Raw genomic sequence first — 14,169 nt, 5'->3', positions numbered from 1 at the left:
TATCAATGCATTAAATGAAAGTACCCAAAACAAAGAGACTCTACACTAGCATTTTTGCCATGAAAAAAATGTATATCAATGCATTGAAGGTTGTACTCAATTAGAATTGCCAGTTCAGTAATTAATAATCAAACTATAAGTTCCATCGACCATTAGAAGGAAAATTTTATTAGGAAAAAGTGGATGAATCACCAATGAAAATCATATAAGAAACCAAGTTTAGGACTTGATGATTCTACGACATTAAAAAAGTTGAGAAATACTTAAAAATAAGGATCCTATGCCCCGTTTGTTTTGGGCTATAGGGAGGGTATTGGGACTAGTAATACCAAGGTATTACTAAAGCCCCTGTTTGTTTGCAGAGAAAGCCTTGGGACTATTAGTCCCTTGGTATTGCTAATACCTTTGGAATGGGGATTGGTAAGGGGGAGGTAGAGATGGTATTAGAAAATAGTGAGGGGATTAGAAATTTTTTTATTTTTTATATATTGGGAATTTTTTTGAAAATATAATGTTTAATTTTTTATATTTTTTTATTTGTTTTATTATTTTATATAAAAATAATTTAACAATTCCTCATTATTAATCCCCCCACTATCAATCCCCTCACTATTAATCCCCTCACTATCAATCCCCTCACTAACAATCCCTTCACTATTAATCCCCTCATTATCAATCCCTTCCATTCTATCTCCCAAAACAAACGGGGCCCTAGTGTCATAGATAATATAATGGTGCTCCTGTAAAAGTTACAAAGTTGGTATATAAATAATAATAATAATAATAATAATAATAATAATAATAATAAAAGTGCGGGCGGTTTTTGCGGGTTGCGGGTTTAAACTGCGACCCGCCCGCAACCCGCAAATTTGTCATATTTCAAACCGCATCCGCCCGCATTATGTTTGCGAAACCGCCCATTTATATGCGGGTTGGGCGGATTGGGCGGTTTGAGCGGTTCGGATAAACCATTGCCCACCCCTAGTTCTATTTTTTTCATTTGACACAACTAGAGTAAAATTTTACTTTTATACAGAGTAAAATTTTACTTTTTTGTAGAGTCTAACATTTTACTTATTTTTCAGAGTAAAATTTTACTTTTATACAGAGTAAAATTTTACTTTTGTGTAGAGTCTAACATTTTACTCATTTTTCAGAGTAAAATTTTATTTTTATACAGAGTAAAATTTTACTTTTGTGTAGAGTCTAACATTTTACTAGTTTTTCAGAGTAAAATTTTACTTTTATACAGAGTAAAATTTTACTTTTAGTTTCAGAGTGTAAAATTTTACTCTTATACAGAGTAAAATTTTACTTCTAATTTCAGAATGTAAAATTTTACTTTTATACAGAGTAAAATTTTATTTTCATATAGAGTAAAATTTTACTCTGAAATATATAGTGAAGATGACTTAATAGGAGAGCTGATAGATATGAAGGTAATATAATAAAAGAAATAAGTGTTAAAATATTAGAAAATTTTAAAAATACTTATATAATTTTTGTCCTTTTAAAAGACAAATTAAATAGTGAGGGCTATCACCAAATCCCAAGGAAAAACAGAAACAGAGTCGAAGATGACATTGCGACTCCGATTTGTTTGCGTGGAAATGTTTTTTTATTTTTTTTTTCATCATCAGCATTTCAAGGGCTTTGAATTGAACATTACTGTGAGTATGTTTCATGAGCTTTTATCTGCTTTACATTAGTGTACTCTTCTCATCTTCACCGTCCCTGCTGTGTTTCGCAAATCATGTTTGATTTTATGGTTTCTGCTCTGCTCCTTCGAGAGATCTGTTTTCTAGGTACTTGAAATTTTGGGTGATTCTCATGGGTTTTTTGGACTAAATTTTGTGGATCTTTTGACTTAATCGAACTAGTTTTTCTGTGTTTTTTTGTGGGTTCGAATCAATTGGTGATTGGTACTCAATGCCGTGATTTGTTTCGGTTGAAGCTACAAATTTGCATCCATTCTCATTTGTCTTCTACATGTTTGATAGAATGTGTCAACTGAAGGGTTTCTCTTTTTTGTTATCTCAATTTTTTTTCAAGTTTTTGTGTGTGTGTGGGTGTTTGTGGCTTTGAGGAACAAATTTTTGGAGAATTCGCACTTAAAAATCAGTTATTGGTGCATGGTTTGAGTTTTTTTTGTTTAGTGGTTGCTCTAATTGGAGGTTTTAGGTTCGGTATAGTTTCATGGCCACAGTCCACTCCCTTTCTCAGCTGTTTTCTTATTTTTATCTCTACTGTTTTTCAAGGCCTAGCTAATAGCTATCTTGACCTATGTTACATGAGTTGGGTATGAGTATTGGATACGGGTGCGTATCCAATTCCAAGTGTTAAACCTCATAAAGTTAAATCTTAAGATATTGGTATATGTACCCAAAATGGAATTATGGGTATGGGTACTCGTTATGGACATACACACACACATATATATATATATATATTACATATTATATAATATTCTTTGATATAATGTTATAAATTATGTACAAATGTACTTGAAATTAAGGGAAATTATAGAATTTATATTTGTCATCTATGTTAGAGGCTATAAATGTTTATTTTTTTAACAAATTTGAGGTTCTTATTCTTCAAACATTGTAAAAAGTTGAAGATCAGAGTGTCCAAAATTGGGTACGAGTCTTGGAAACATATTCCATGCCCTTACCTGTGTCCCCCTTCCCCTTGTCATATCTGTTAGACACAGGTATTTTGGGGGAAATAGAAGAGTCCATGTAACATAAATCTTGACTAGCTTCTGTAGCTACTATGGTGCCAATACTGATGGATATAGTTTTTTGTGTGCTGCTGCTTTTATAAATCCTCTTTTTTAACATTTATATTATTCAAAATTGGCATATCATTTTATAATTGCAAAATATGTTTCAGACACATAATTAATAAATATTTTACCTCAGGTTAGGTGGTAAGATTGTCAAGGATGTGTTTCAACCATTCTCATTTGTGCAAAGACAAGTTCCTGGTGAAAGCTGCAAATTAAACTAAATCCTTTTGTGATCAGGCGATTATTTTCAATGGCAAAACGAAGAGTTAAGAGAACTGTTAAACAATCTGCTTCATCTCCTTCGAGCAACATAGGTGGTACTGGTCCAAATGAGCCCCCAATTGAAAAGACTGTTCCATTCAGAGACAATGAAAGTATGCATTTCATTACATGTTTATTCAGATCTACTTTCTGGTTCTTGCTGATATCTGATGTTTGTCTTAGATGTTACAATGTTCTTGTTTTGGTAATTGTGTTACCGACACTTCAAAACAAGTGTTGTATCCGTGTCGGATACACGAACACTTCGGGGACACGTAGACACTTCGGGAACGCATATGGGACACACCACATGGCGTGCCCCCTTATTTAATTAATTTATTTTTAGGGGACATGCCGGGGACACTTCTGGGACACACTAGGGACAAGTCAAGTTGTCTTTTCTTCCATTTTATTCAGTGCTTTTGATAAATATTGAATGTTTATTATTTGTTTCTTAGATTTAAATACTTAATAGATCGTTTATAAAAAGATATAAATTATAAGTGTTAATTTAAAATAAAAAATATAATTAGAGTTAGTTTTTGTTAATATTGATTGTTCGTGGATGTAATATTAATTTAGATAGCAAATAAAAATATATGAAAACATATTTTGTTGTCGTGTCCTCGCCGTGTCCGTATCTCCATTTTTTTGAGATCGCTGTGTCCCATGTTCGTATCCGCGTCCGCATCCATATCCATATCAGTATCCGTGTCAGTGCTTCTTAGGCATTCGTAGTTGTCAAATTGCAATACAAGTTGGACCAATACGAATAATTCTCCACATAATTGGATGCTAATAACTTGCAATCTATCGACATAGTGGAATAGACACCAAACAACTATTCAACAGAACAGAGAATCAAATACACAGTAGATGAACTAAAATCAACTATAAACCAGAAATTTGCAAACCAAAACCAAAACAAACCAGAATTGATCACACCCAACCACGAACCAGATTCCAAAAAAAAAAAAAAAAACCCAGAATTGATTTTGGATCTGAGGCAGATGAGGGTTGATCCAGAAGGGGAATCACAGATTGTGATCAATGTCGAACTAGAGGGTGAAGACAGTCATGAATTGAAATTGCAAATTGATCTTGGATCTGAGGGAGAGAAATTAGAGTCGAACCAGAGAGAGAAGCTGGAGAGATATCAAAATTGAACCAGAAGGGGAACCAAGGAAAATCATGAACCAATTACACCCACCACAATCGAAATTGAACCAAAAGGGGAACCAAGAGAGAATGTGAACCAACTACACCCAGTTGTGATTCAATTGTGATCACCAGCAGGTGGAGACCGCGCCTGAATGCGAACCAACTTCTATTCCTCTGCATGTTTGATTGTTTACATCTCCACATGCAAGATGGGATTGCACGCGAGGGACTGTTGGAGAGCTTGATATGAATTTGTAAGAAATAATGTATAGAGAAAGAGAGAGAATAAATTGTATGTATTATTATTGATTGATATATTGATGTGTATTACAATGATTCATGATTCCTATATATAGAAGAGGGTGAGTGTGTAGTAGGTAAGGAGTAGGTGAAGTGAAGGTGGTAGTGGTGTAGTGGGTTAGGTTTAGTGGAGTAGGTGAGGTGGTAGTGGTGTAGTGGGTTAGGTTTAGTGGAGTAGGTTTAAGTGGGTGAAGTAGGTGGTGGAGAGTAGGTGGATTTTAACAGCCCCCCGCAAACTCAAGGGGGATAGGAACTAACCAACTTGAGTTTGGAGAGAGTAACAAAACAAGAAAATACATAAAAATAAAAGAGGATAAGAGACACAGTATGGTCGTGTCAGACCATTGGTGAAGACACTGGATGGCGGTGTCATAACGGTGTAGAGGACACTGGATGGCGGTGTCAGACCGATGTAGAAGACAGTTTATGGGGTCATGTCGGACCGTTGTAGAAGACAGTTTATGGGGTCATGTCGGACCGTTGTAGCAGACAATGTGGTGACAGTTGTTGTAACAGTTTACAGAGTCTTGTCGGACCCTTGTAGAAGACAGTTTATGGGGTCTTGCTGGACCCTTGTAGAAACTAACCGGAATCAATGTCGGGACAGTTTACAGAGTCTTGTCGGACCCTTATAGAAACTAACCGGAATCTATGTCGGGACAGTTTACAGAGTCTTGTCGGACCCTTGTAGAAACTAACCGGAATCTATGTCGGGACAGTTTACAGAGTCTTGTCGGACCCTTGTAGAAACTAACCGGAATCTATGTCGGGACAGTTTACAGAGTCTTGTCGGACCCATAAATGAGCTAACCGGAATTAATGTCGGGACAGTTTATAGGGTCATGTCGGACCGTTGTAGAAGTTTCACCCTCAAAAGGTGTGCCCAATTTTGTCAAAAGGCGTGTCATCAAAAGGCGTGCCCAATTCATCAAAAGGTGTGCCAGACATGATGGCGAGGCACGTGGGCGCCTTGGCTTGCGCGCCCGTTTTGTCGTCTGGTGGCAAGAGGCGCGCGATGCGCGTGGCTGCCTCGGCTATTTAACCAAGACGGAGGCTGAGGCTGAGGCAGACAAAAAACTTCTGAAAATCCTCTGAAACAAACTCTTCCTTTGCTGAGAAACTCTGTAATACTCTGTAACCAACCCGTCTCTGAAACACTCAGCAACATGGCCTCTTCTTCCCGTCCAGCTACCCAGAACATGGCCTCCTCTTCCCGTGGTCTGCTCACGCTCTTTCCAGAACTGAACGAGTCCACAAGAGAAATAACTGGTGCGATGGCCAGTGAACCTCAACCAAACACCTCTGGTTTTGCTCCATTGAACTTTCCGATGCGGTCGGTGGAGCAAAAAATGGCGGTGCAAACTGATATTGAGGCCAATCAGTATACTCTGAAGTCATGTGTGGAAACCATGACTGCGGTTACAAATTTGTCGAACCGGCTGCAGAGTAGGACAAATGAGGTGCAGCAGTTAAACGCCCAACTGGCTCTGCTCCAACGCATGTATAAGGATGCGCGAGCAGAGATAAGTGTGCTAAAGGCGGAAAACAAGGAGCTGAAGCGGAAGGCCAGTTTTATGTTCCGATTTGGAGGGCCGCCATATGCTGCAGTGGAGGAGCAGGGAGTAGTGATCATGCCCAGTGGAGTGGGAAACACGGAGGCAACACCGGCAAGGGCCGCCCAAGACGGTGGCAAGAAGAAAAGACCGGCGGAATAGGCGAGAAGAAAAATCCCACTGTTCCGATTTGTGTTGGTTGTGTTTTGTTTTGTTTTGTGTTTTTTTATTTTTATTTTTTTTATTTTTATTTTTTTTATGGTGTAAAATGCTGATCGGGGTTGATCCCCGGCATGAAGAAATGACAAGTTTGTAAAATGTTGTTTTTTTTTTTTTTTTTTTTGTTTTTGTTTTGGGAGTGTTTTGTTGAAAAAAATAAAAAATAAAATGAAAGAAAACAAGGGAGAAAGAAAATAGATAAAAAATATTTATAGATGGATTATATGAAAAACATCAGTGCGATTGTTTCAAAAATAAAGTGGGGTATTTAAAAAAGAGGAAAAGTGACTTGGAAAAAATAAATAAAAATAAGTGATTTTTGAAATCAAATGGAGGAGAGAGAGGGACAAACCCATGTGATAAAGTGGAGAGAGAGTCGGTGGGTGGAGTGCAAAAGGTGAAGGAGAAATGATGGATTGAAAATGGTTTGGGTCAAAAGTGGAAACTGTTAGTGGGGAACATGAGTGCATTGATTATTTGATATAATAATAATAATAATAAAAATAAAAAGTTAGAACAGTTGGAGAGAATGAGTGGAGTATGGTAAGGGTTTCATCCAAAGCCAAAATTCCTGCAGCGAATCACTTCGCAAATCCTAGCATGAGCTTTTTCTCTTTCCAGGCTTATTCATGAATTTCCTGGTGATTTCAAGAGCCTCTGGTGGCATTGTGGCAGAGAACACCCCAACCTGGATTTTGGGTGGCAGCAACTGAGAACACCCCAACCTGGATTTTGGGTGGCAGCAACTGGAAAATATCATAGATCTGATTTTTAAAAACCTCGTGACAGCATTTCATCAGCTTCATCCAAGACAAACATTTTGATGTAAACAGGGCGAAGTGATTGTCTCCGCAACATGTCAAACACACGACCAGGAGTACCAACAACAACATGAACCCCACTGGAGAGAATGCGCTGATCTTCGCGCACACTAGTCCCTCCAACACAAGCATGAACCTTCACACTTTGCTGGGCAAGTTCAAGAGTGGGTGGAAGAACCAAAGCTTGGCACTCAACCAAGCTATAATCTAGCTGCTGCAGAATTCCAAAGTAGAATGTTGCAGTGTTTCCAGTTCCAGACTGTCTCGTCATATGAGGTGAAGAATTCTTCTCCATCAACCTCACACATGACTACAGTTGCACAAATCTTTGTTGATTTTATCAGCGGAATAGGTTGAGGTCCGGCGGGCGGCTAAGGTGAGGTTGCCGCCCGCCGGGGAAGCGAAAATACTAGGTTTTAAACCAGCTCTGATACCATGTAAGAAATAATGTATAGAGAAAGAGAGAGAATAAATTGTATGTATTATTATTGATTAATATATTGATGTGTATTACAATGATTCATGATTCCTATATATAGAAGAGGGTGAGTGTGTAGTAGGTAAGGAGTAGGTGAAGTGAAGGTGGTAGTGGTGTAGTGGGTTAGGTTTAGTGGAGTAGGTGAGGTGGTAGTGGTGTAGTGGGTTAGGTTTAGTGGAGTAGGTTTAAGTGGGTGAAGTAGGTGGTGGAGAGTAGGTGGATTTTAACAGAATTGGTGGCCCATTTCCTAACAATTAATTTAACCTTTCGGGACTAGTGGTATTCTAACACGTAGAAGTTTAAGAGATATATTAAACATTGACCAATATAATACTTAATCTAAAAATAAACACAAATAAAGACTTTCCTATGACTAGTAATTTCCCTGCCTTGAACTCATGCCAATTTCTGATTTTGGCCACTTGGATTTACTTTTCCTTGATTTTTTTTTTTTTTGGTTGACTATATCAGAATGTACCTTGAATTTTGTTTTTTATTTTTAATTTCTATGTTTTTACAGTTGAACGTCGAAGTGCTGTAAGCAGAGCCATTCGTGATGTGGAGACTGATGAGTTGCTAACTGGATTGTGTCTGCTTCGATCATATTTCAACAAGGAACAGCTGCAGACTCCTGTGCTGCAATTTTTTAAGGAAAACCTTCCAAATCTGTCAATTGTAAAAAATAGAAAAGATGGACAATATGAAGTGCAGTGGAAGGATAAAGATGGTAACTTATCAATGAACCAGGCTGGAAGAGACATAAACAAATCTCTTCTGCATCGGATGTCCATAGCTTATCCTGACTGCTCTACTGCAATGCAATCCTTTGGTGGGATTGAATTTTCAAGCAAAGCAGGTATATGAATAATTTCTTTGATGTGTCTAAAAGTTGAATTTCTTGCTTCAATTATATCTTATGTACTGCTTTTTATTGGTGACAGTGAAAACAAGTCTCCTTGGTGCTGATAATATGCAGATCAGGGATTTTGTATGTTCTTTTGTGATTACTGTTGCGGATGCCACATTTGTGTTTGGATTCACTCTTCTTTCTTGAAAGTTGTGGCGACTTTTTTCTTATTGAACATTGCTTTCTTCTGCTATGTTTTTGTAATTTGATCTTATATTCTATTTTGAAATTTTTCTGTCATGTAGGTTTTGGAGGAGCCAACTGATACTCAAATGCTTGGTTTGCAAGATGGTCTCCAAACTCCCGGGGTTTGCTGCTTCTTGAATATTTTTGGCATTTCTTTATCTGAGTGTTTCTGTTTATTATTCTAGAATTCTTTAGTTTGTAAAGCAACTCTACTTGCATGTCAAATTCATGTTTCGTTCGCGGAAGTTGAGAGGAGGTCAAAATACTTACTGGACTCCACGTCTGAGTTAGAAAGTTCAATTTCTTTAATCCAACTCCAGGATACGTGTTGTCACATGGGAATGTGATGTGACTAGAATTTCATGCAAGTACATGTTGGTTTCAATTACTCTTTTTTCTGCAGGGTTCTGAAGTTGGAATACAGGGATCTAAACAGTGAACTTTGTGCCAATTCTTGCCTGAAATCAAAATAAGCTATTTCTTCAGAGTATTCAATTGGAGAAAGGAAAGAGAAAAATTGTTTAATAACAAATAGTTAATGTAAATAGATTGAGCAAAAGCACTCGTTAAATTACAAAGGGTCGGCTAATGAAATCCATTAAAAAAATGAGTTCTTTAAGGAGTCGTGCTGTTTCTTCTTGGACGCTAAACCTGTGTTTGAGCATTTGTTGTATTTGCTTTTTGGTAGAACTCGAGATGCCTGAAGTAACTTTCTTTAACTATATAACTGTAATTGCAGGCGAGTAGTCATGGTGGGTTATCTGTTGGAATGACTCCCAAAACTCTAAGGCTTCCTAAGCATGGTGAGATGCTTTTATCTGTCCATGGCTCACCCCTTGGTGTCTACAAGGAAGACATGGAAGCCATACATGGTATGTATGTTTCACTTTTACTTGAGTTTTGTTTTGAAAAAACACCTTCAAGGAGCTTTGCACATTGTGAACCCAGTGCATGAGGCTTCCCGCCATTGTAGTGTTAGGAAGGGCCAGATGTATGCAGCCCTTATCCCCACATACATGCAGAGAGGCTGTTTCCGTGAAGGAGTTGCACATTGTCATAATTGAATATAAACAATTTTAATTTTACTGCAATGGCAATGATGCTGTTATGGGCTTCCCTAGTCGAAATTCACAGGATATGTTTACCCTGAGTGGTGTGAAAACTAATATGTAAAATTGTGCATAAGAATCATTGCTCTTCTACATTACTTGGTTTTGATTTTTGTTAGCTTTTTAATTGCAGAGACGGAAGAAGGTTGAATCACTCACTACCTGTGGATGTTGTGACCTTTGAAGTATACACTACTTGCCAACCCACAAGGGCTATGCTTAAATATGCATTTGCCATTTGTTTGTATTCGTCCTGAGTGAGTGAGTGTCTGAGGTTGCATTTGGTAGAGTTTTATAAATATGATTTGAGAGTATGAGTTGTATTTTGAGTTTGTGAGTTGTGGAATTATGATTTGAGTGTAGAAAATTTGTTTGATTATGATTTTTGAATAGAGTGTTGAATTGAGTTTTGAATTGTATGTGGAATTGAGTTTTGAAAGTTTGATGTGACATGTGAAATAAGAAAATTTGTTCGGTGATGAATTTTTAAAATAGTTTTCAAAATTTAATTCAACCTATAATTGATAATCAAACACACAACTTATAATTTGATCAACAGTCATAACCAAATTATTTTTAAAATACTCAAATAAAAAAATGATTTTTTTTTCAATTAATTGTTTTTAAGTAATTTTTTTGAATAATTTTTTTTTTCAAATAACTTTTATGTCAATTAATTTTTCTGTCAATTCATTTGTTAGGTCTGTATAAACATTAAAAATATTTTAAAAATATTTAGAAAATTAAAATATTAAAAATATTCCTACAAATAAAATATTGAAAATATTCCAAAAATTAAAATATTAAGAATATTAAAAATATTTTGAAAATTAAAATATTTACAATTAAAATATCAAAATATTAAAATATTTTTATGAAAATTAAAATATTAAAAATATTCCTATAAAATAAAAAATATTTAAAATAAAAATTAAGGTTGCGTTTGGTAGAATTTTGTAAATATGATTTGAGAGTATGAGTTGTATTTTGAGTTTGTGAGTTGTGGAATTATGATTTGAGTGTAGAAAATTTGTTTGGTTATGGTTTTTGAATAGAGTGTTGAATTGAGTTTTGAATTGAGTGTGGAATTGAGTTTTAAAAGTTTGATTTGACATGTGAAGTAAGAAAATTTGTTTGGTTATGAGTTTTGGAAAGAGTTTTTAAAACTTAATTCAAATTGTTATAACTCATAACAAAACACATTACTTTCACACTATTAAAAATTTTAATAAACACTCATAACTAAACTTTTGTTAAAATTCAATTAAAAAATTTTATAATTAACAGAAAATAATATTAATCAATTTTTTAATTGAAAATACTACAAAGGAAATAAATTTTTTTCAAAATAAAAATTCAAAAAATTTAAATCATAAATATTTAAATAATTTAAATAATCTAAAAAATTTAATAAGTAAAAAATTAAAATAAATATTCAAAAAATTTAAATCGTAAAAATTCAAATAATTTAAATATTCAAAAAAATTAAATAATTTTAAATGTTAATATTTTAAATTTAAAAACAACTCTACACTGAAATAGTAACCAAACACATAAAATAAAACTCAATTAAGAAATTATTTTTAAAATTCATAACCAAACACATAACTCGAAACTCCATACTGCTTTCACAACTCTACACTCAAATCGTAACCAAATACATAACAACAAAATTAAAATATTTAAAAATATTTTTATAAAGTAGAGTTTGAATTTATTTTTTAAAAATATTTAAAAATTTAAAAATTTAAAATCGTAATATTTTGAAATTAAAATATTTAAAAATATTTAAAAAATTAAAAAAATTGTAACATATTAAAATATTTAAAATATTTAAAAAATTAAAATATTGATTTGAATTGAGTTTTGAAAATAGTTTTGAATTATGTGTTTGGGTATGAGTTTTGAAAAATAATGATTATGTTTTGAATTGAGTTTTGAGAAATGAGTGTAGAATCATCATTTGAAAACTCAAAACAAACAATACACTCAAATCAATGGGTAGAACTATAATTCGAAACTCTTACCAAACGGAGCCTAAGTTGTTTTTGAGTTTTGAAAAAAGTTTTGAGTTGTGTGTTTGATTGTGAGTTTTGAGAAATAATGATTATAGTTTGAAATGAGTTTTGAGAAATGGGTGTAGAATTATGATTTGAAAGCTGCAACCAAATACCATACTCAAATCAGTGGTAAAACTATGTTTTGAAATCTAAACTAAAGCGTTTGGTAGAGTTTTGTAAATATGATTTGAGAGTATGAGTTGTATTTTGAGTTTGTGAGTTGTGAAATTATGATTTGAGTGTAGAAAATTTGTTTGGTTATGGTTTTTGAATAGAGTGTTGAATTGAGTTTTGAATTGAGTGTGGAATTGAGTTTTGAAAGTTTGATTTGAGATGTGAAGTAAAAAAATTTGTTTGGTTATGAGTTTTGGAAAAAGTTTTCAAAACTTAATTCAAATTGTTATAACTCATAACAAAACACACTACTTTCACACTGTTAAAAATTTTGATCAACACTCATAACCAAATTCTTTTTAAAATTCAATTAAAAAAAATTATTATTAACAGAAAATAACATTAATCAATTTTTTAATTGAAAATACTACAAAGGAAATAATTTTTTTTCAAAATAAATATTCAAAAAATTTAAATAATTTAAAATGTTAATATTTTAAATTTAAAAACAACTCTACACTCAAATCGTAACCAAACACATAAAATAAAACTCAATTAAGAAATTATTTTTAAAACTCATAACTAAACACATAACTCAAAACTCCATACTACTTTCATAACTCTACATTCAAATCGTAACCAAATACATAATAAAAAAATTAAAATATTTAAAAATATTTTTATAAAATAGAGTTTGAATTTATTTTTATAAAATATTTTAAAATTTAAAAAATTAAAATCGTAATATTTTGAAATTAAAATATTGAAAAATATTCAAAAAATTAAAAATATCGTAACATGTTTAAATATTAAAAAATTTAAAATCTTAACAAAATTAAAATATTTAAATATTTAAAAAATTAAAATATTGATTTGAATTGAGTTTTAACAAGAGTTTTGAATTATGTGTTTGGTTATGAGTTTTGAAAAGTAATGATTATGTTTTGAATTAAGTTTCGAAAAATGAGTGTAAAATTATGATTTGAAAGCTCAAAATAAATAACACATTGAAATCAATGGGTAAAATTATAATTTGAGAGGCTTGCCAAACGGTGTGTTGCACATGAAATTATGCTTTTACCGGTACTCCCAATTTTTACTAAGAAAGTGTTCTGATATGAGCTCTGTTATATATCATCCTTAAAATGATGTTACTTGGTTCAATTGGCTTCCTTAATTCTGTGGTCTATGGCCTCGTTTGGCATCCATCTAAAAAAAACACTTTTTTTTTTTGTCTAGTGACTTTTTTATTCAAATTTTTTGTCAAATTTTTACTTTTTCGGTCAGTTTAGTGCAGTAGAACCTATCTAAAAACCAAAAAAAAAAAAATTAAAAATCCAAAGAAATTCACTAAAAACAAAAATAAGTTTTAAAAAAATTAATTATTTTTTACTTTTTTTTTTTTTTTTGTTGATATTTTTCTTTTCTTTCTATTTTTTTAAAACTTTTCTAGTTCATTTAGTGGAGTAGATTTTAAAAGTCTAAACTTTTTTAATTAAAAAAAAAATAGCAAATAGATCAAAAAGACAATTTCAAACACCCTATCCATCTTTTTCTTTTTAATTTTTTCAACTACCAAATTTAAAATAATTACTTGGGTAGAATTTGGTACCTGTGGAAACATATTTGAAAAACAAAAACTAAGAAAACATGTTTACTGAATTGTGAGTTGAGGTGGACAGGAGACATTTTGAAGAGGGAAAATGCAGCAAGTCCAAAGTGATTCATGAAATTTGAGACTATTATTATTATTATTATTTGGTGTGTTTTTTAAGTGTCTCTCATGTTGGATGGAGAATTTCCCATATTCAAATATTTTGGGAGACTAGATGGAAATACATTTTATATACTAAGAATCAGATTGACATAATTTAAATATTAGAGATCAAATTAAAATATTTTTATCTATTAAAGAACCAAATTAACACAAAATTCATATTTTAAAAATAAAACACCATTGTGTGTGTTTGGTTTAAGTTTTTTGGATTAAGTTTTTTGAAAATCGAGTTTTTTATTTTTTATTTTTAGTGAATATTTTTAAAATTATAAATATTTTTTTATATTTTTTTAGATGTACCTTAGTTAGATGTATCTAAAAAGTAAAAAAAATATGAAAAAATATTTTAAAAAATTAATAACTACATAAAAATATACTGAATTCTAATATTTTTTTATATATATTTTTGGTGTTTAGTAAATTTTTAAAAGA

At 32.6% G+C, this 14,169-nt stretch overlaps 1 protein-coding gene across 6 annotated transcripts; it reads left to right on the top strand.

The window, feature by feature from the left end:
- The first annotated feature begins 1,535 nt into the window (after positions 1-1,535).
- Positions 1,536-10,205, top strand: LOC114259071 (uncharacterized). Of its 6 annotated transcripts, none has more exons than XM_082888251.1 (7): positions 1,536-1,670; positions 2,925-3,165; positions 8,105-8,440; positions 8,526-8,572; positions 8,737-8,799; positions 9,417-9,549; positions 9,920-10,205. In XM_082888251.1, exons 2-7 carry the CDS (start codon positions 3,042-3,044, stop codon positions 9,934-9,936), a joined length of 720 nt encoding a protein of 239 aa, XP_082744377.1. In that variant the 5' UTR covers positions 1,536-1,670; positions 2,925-3,041; the 3' UTR covers positions 9,937-10,205. The 6 variants fall into 6 exon arrangements, with proteins under 6 accessions (XP_082744377.1, XP_082744379.1, XP_082744380.1 ...); XM_082888253.1 differs by having other exon boundaries at positions 1,546-1,670; positions 3,029-3,165; XM_082888254.1 differs by having other exon boundaries at positions 1,546-1,674; positions 3,029-3,165.
- Positions 10,206-14,169: the final 3,964 nt, after the last annotated feature.

Source organism: Camellia sinensis, chromosome 9 (assembly GCF_055761805.1).
Source record: "Camellia sinensis isolate YWXY chromosome 9, ASM5576180v1, whole genome shotgun sequence".
Classification (NCBI taxonomy): Eukaryota; Viridiplantae; Streptophyta; class Magnoliopsida; order Ericales; family Theaceae; genus Camellia; species Camellia sinensis.
The sequence above is the reverse complement of the archived record's forward strand: the minus strand, read 5'-3'. Positions and strand labels throughout refer to the sequence as shown.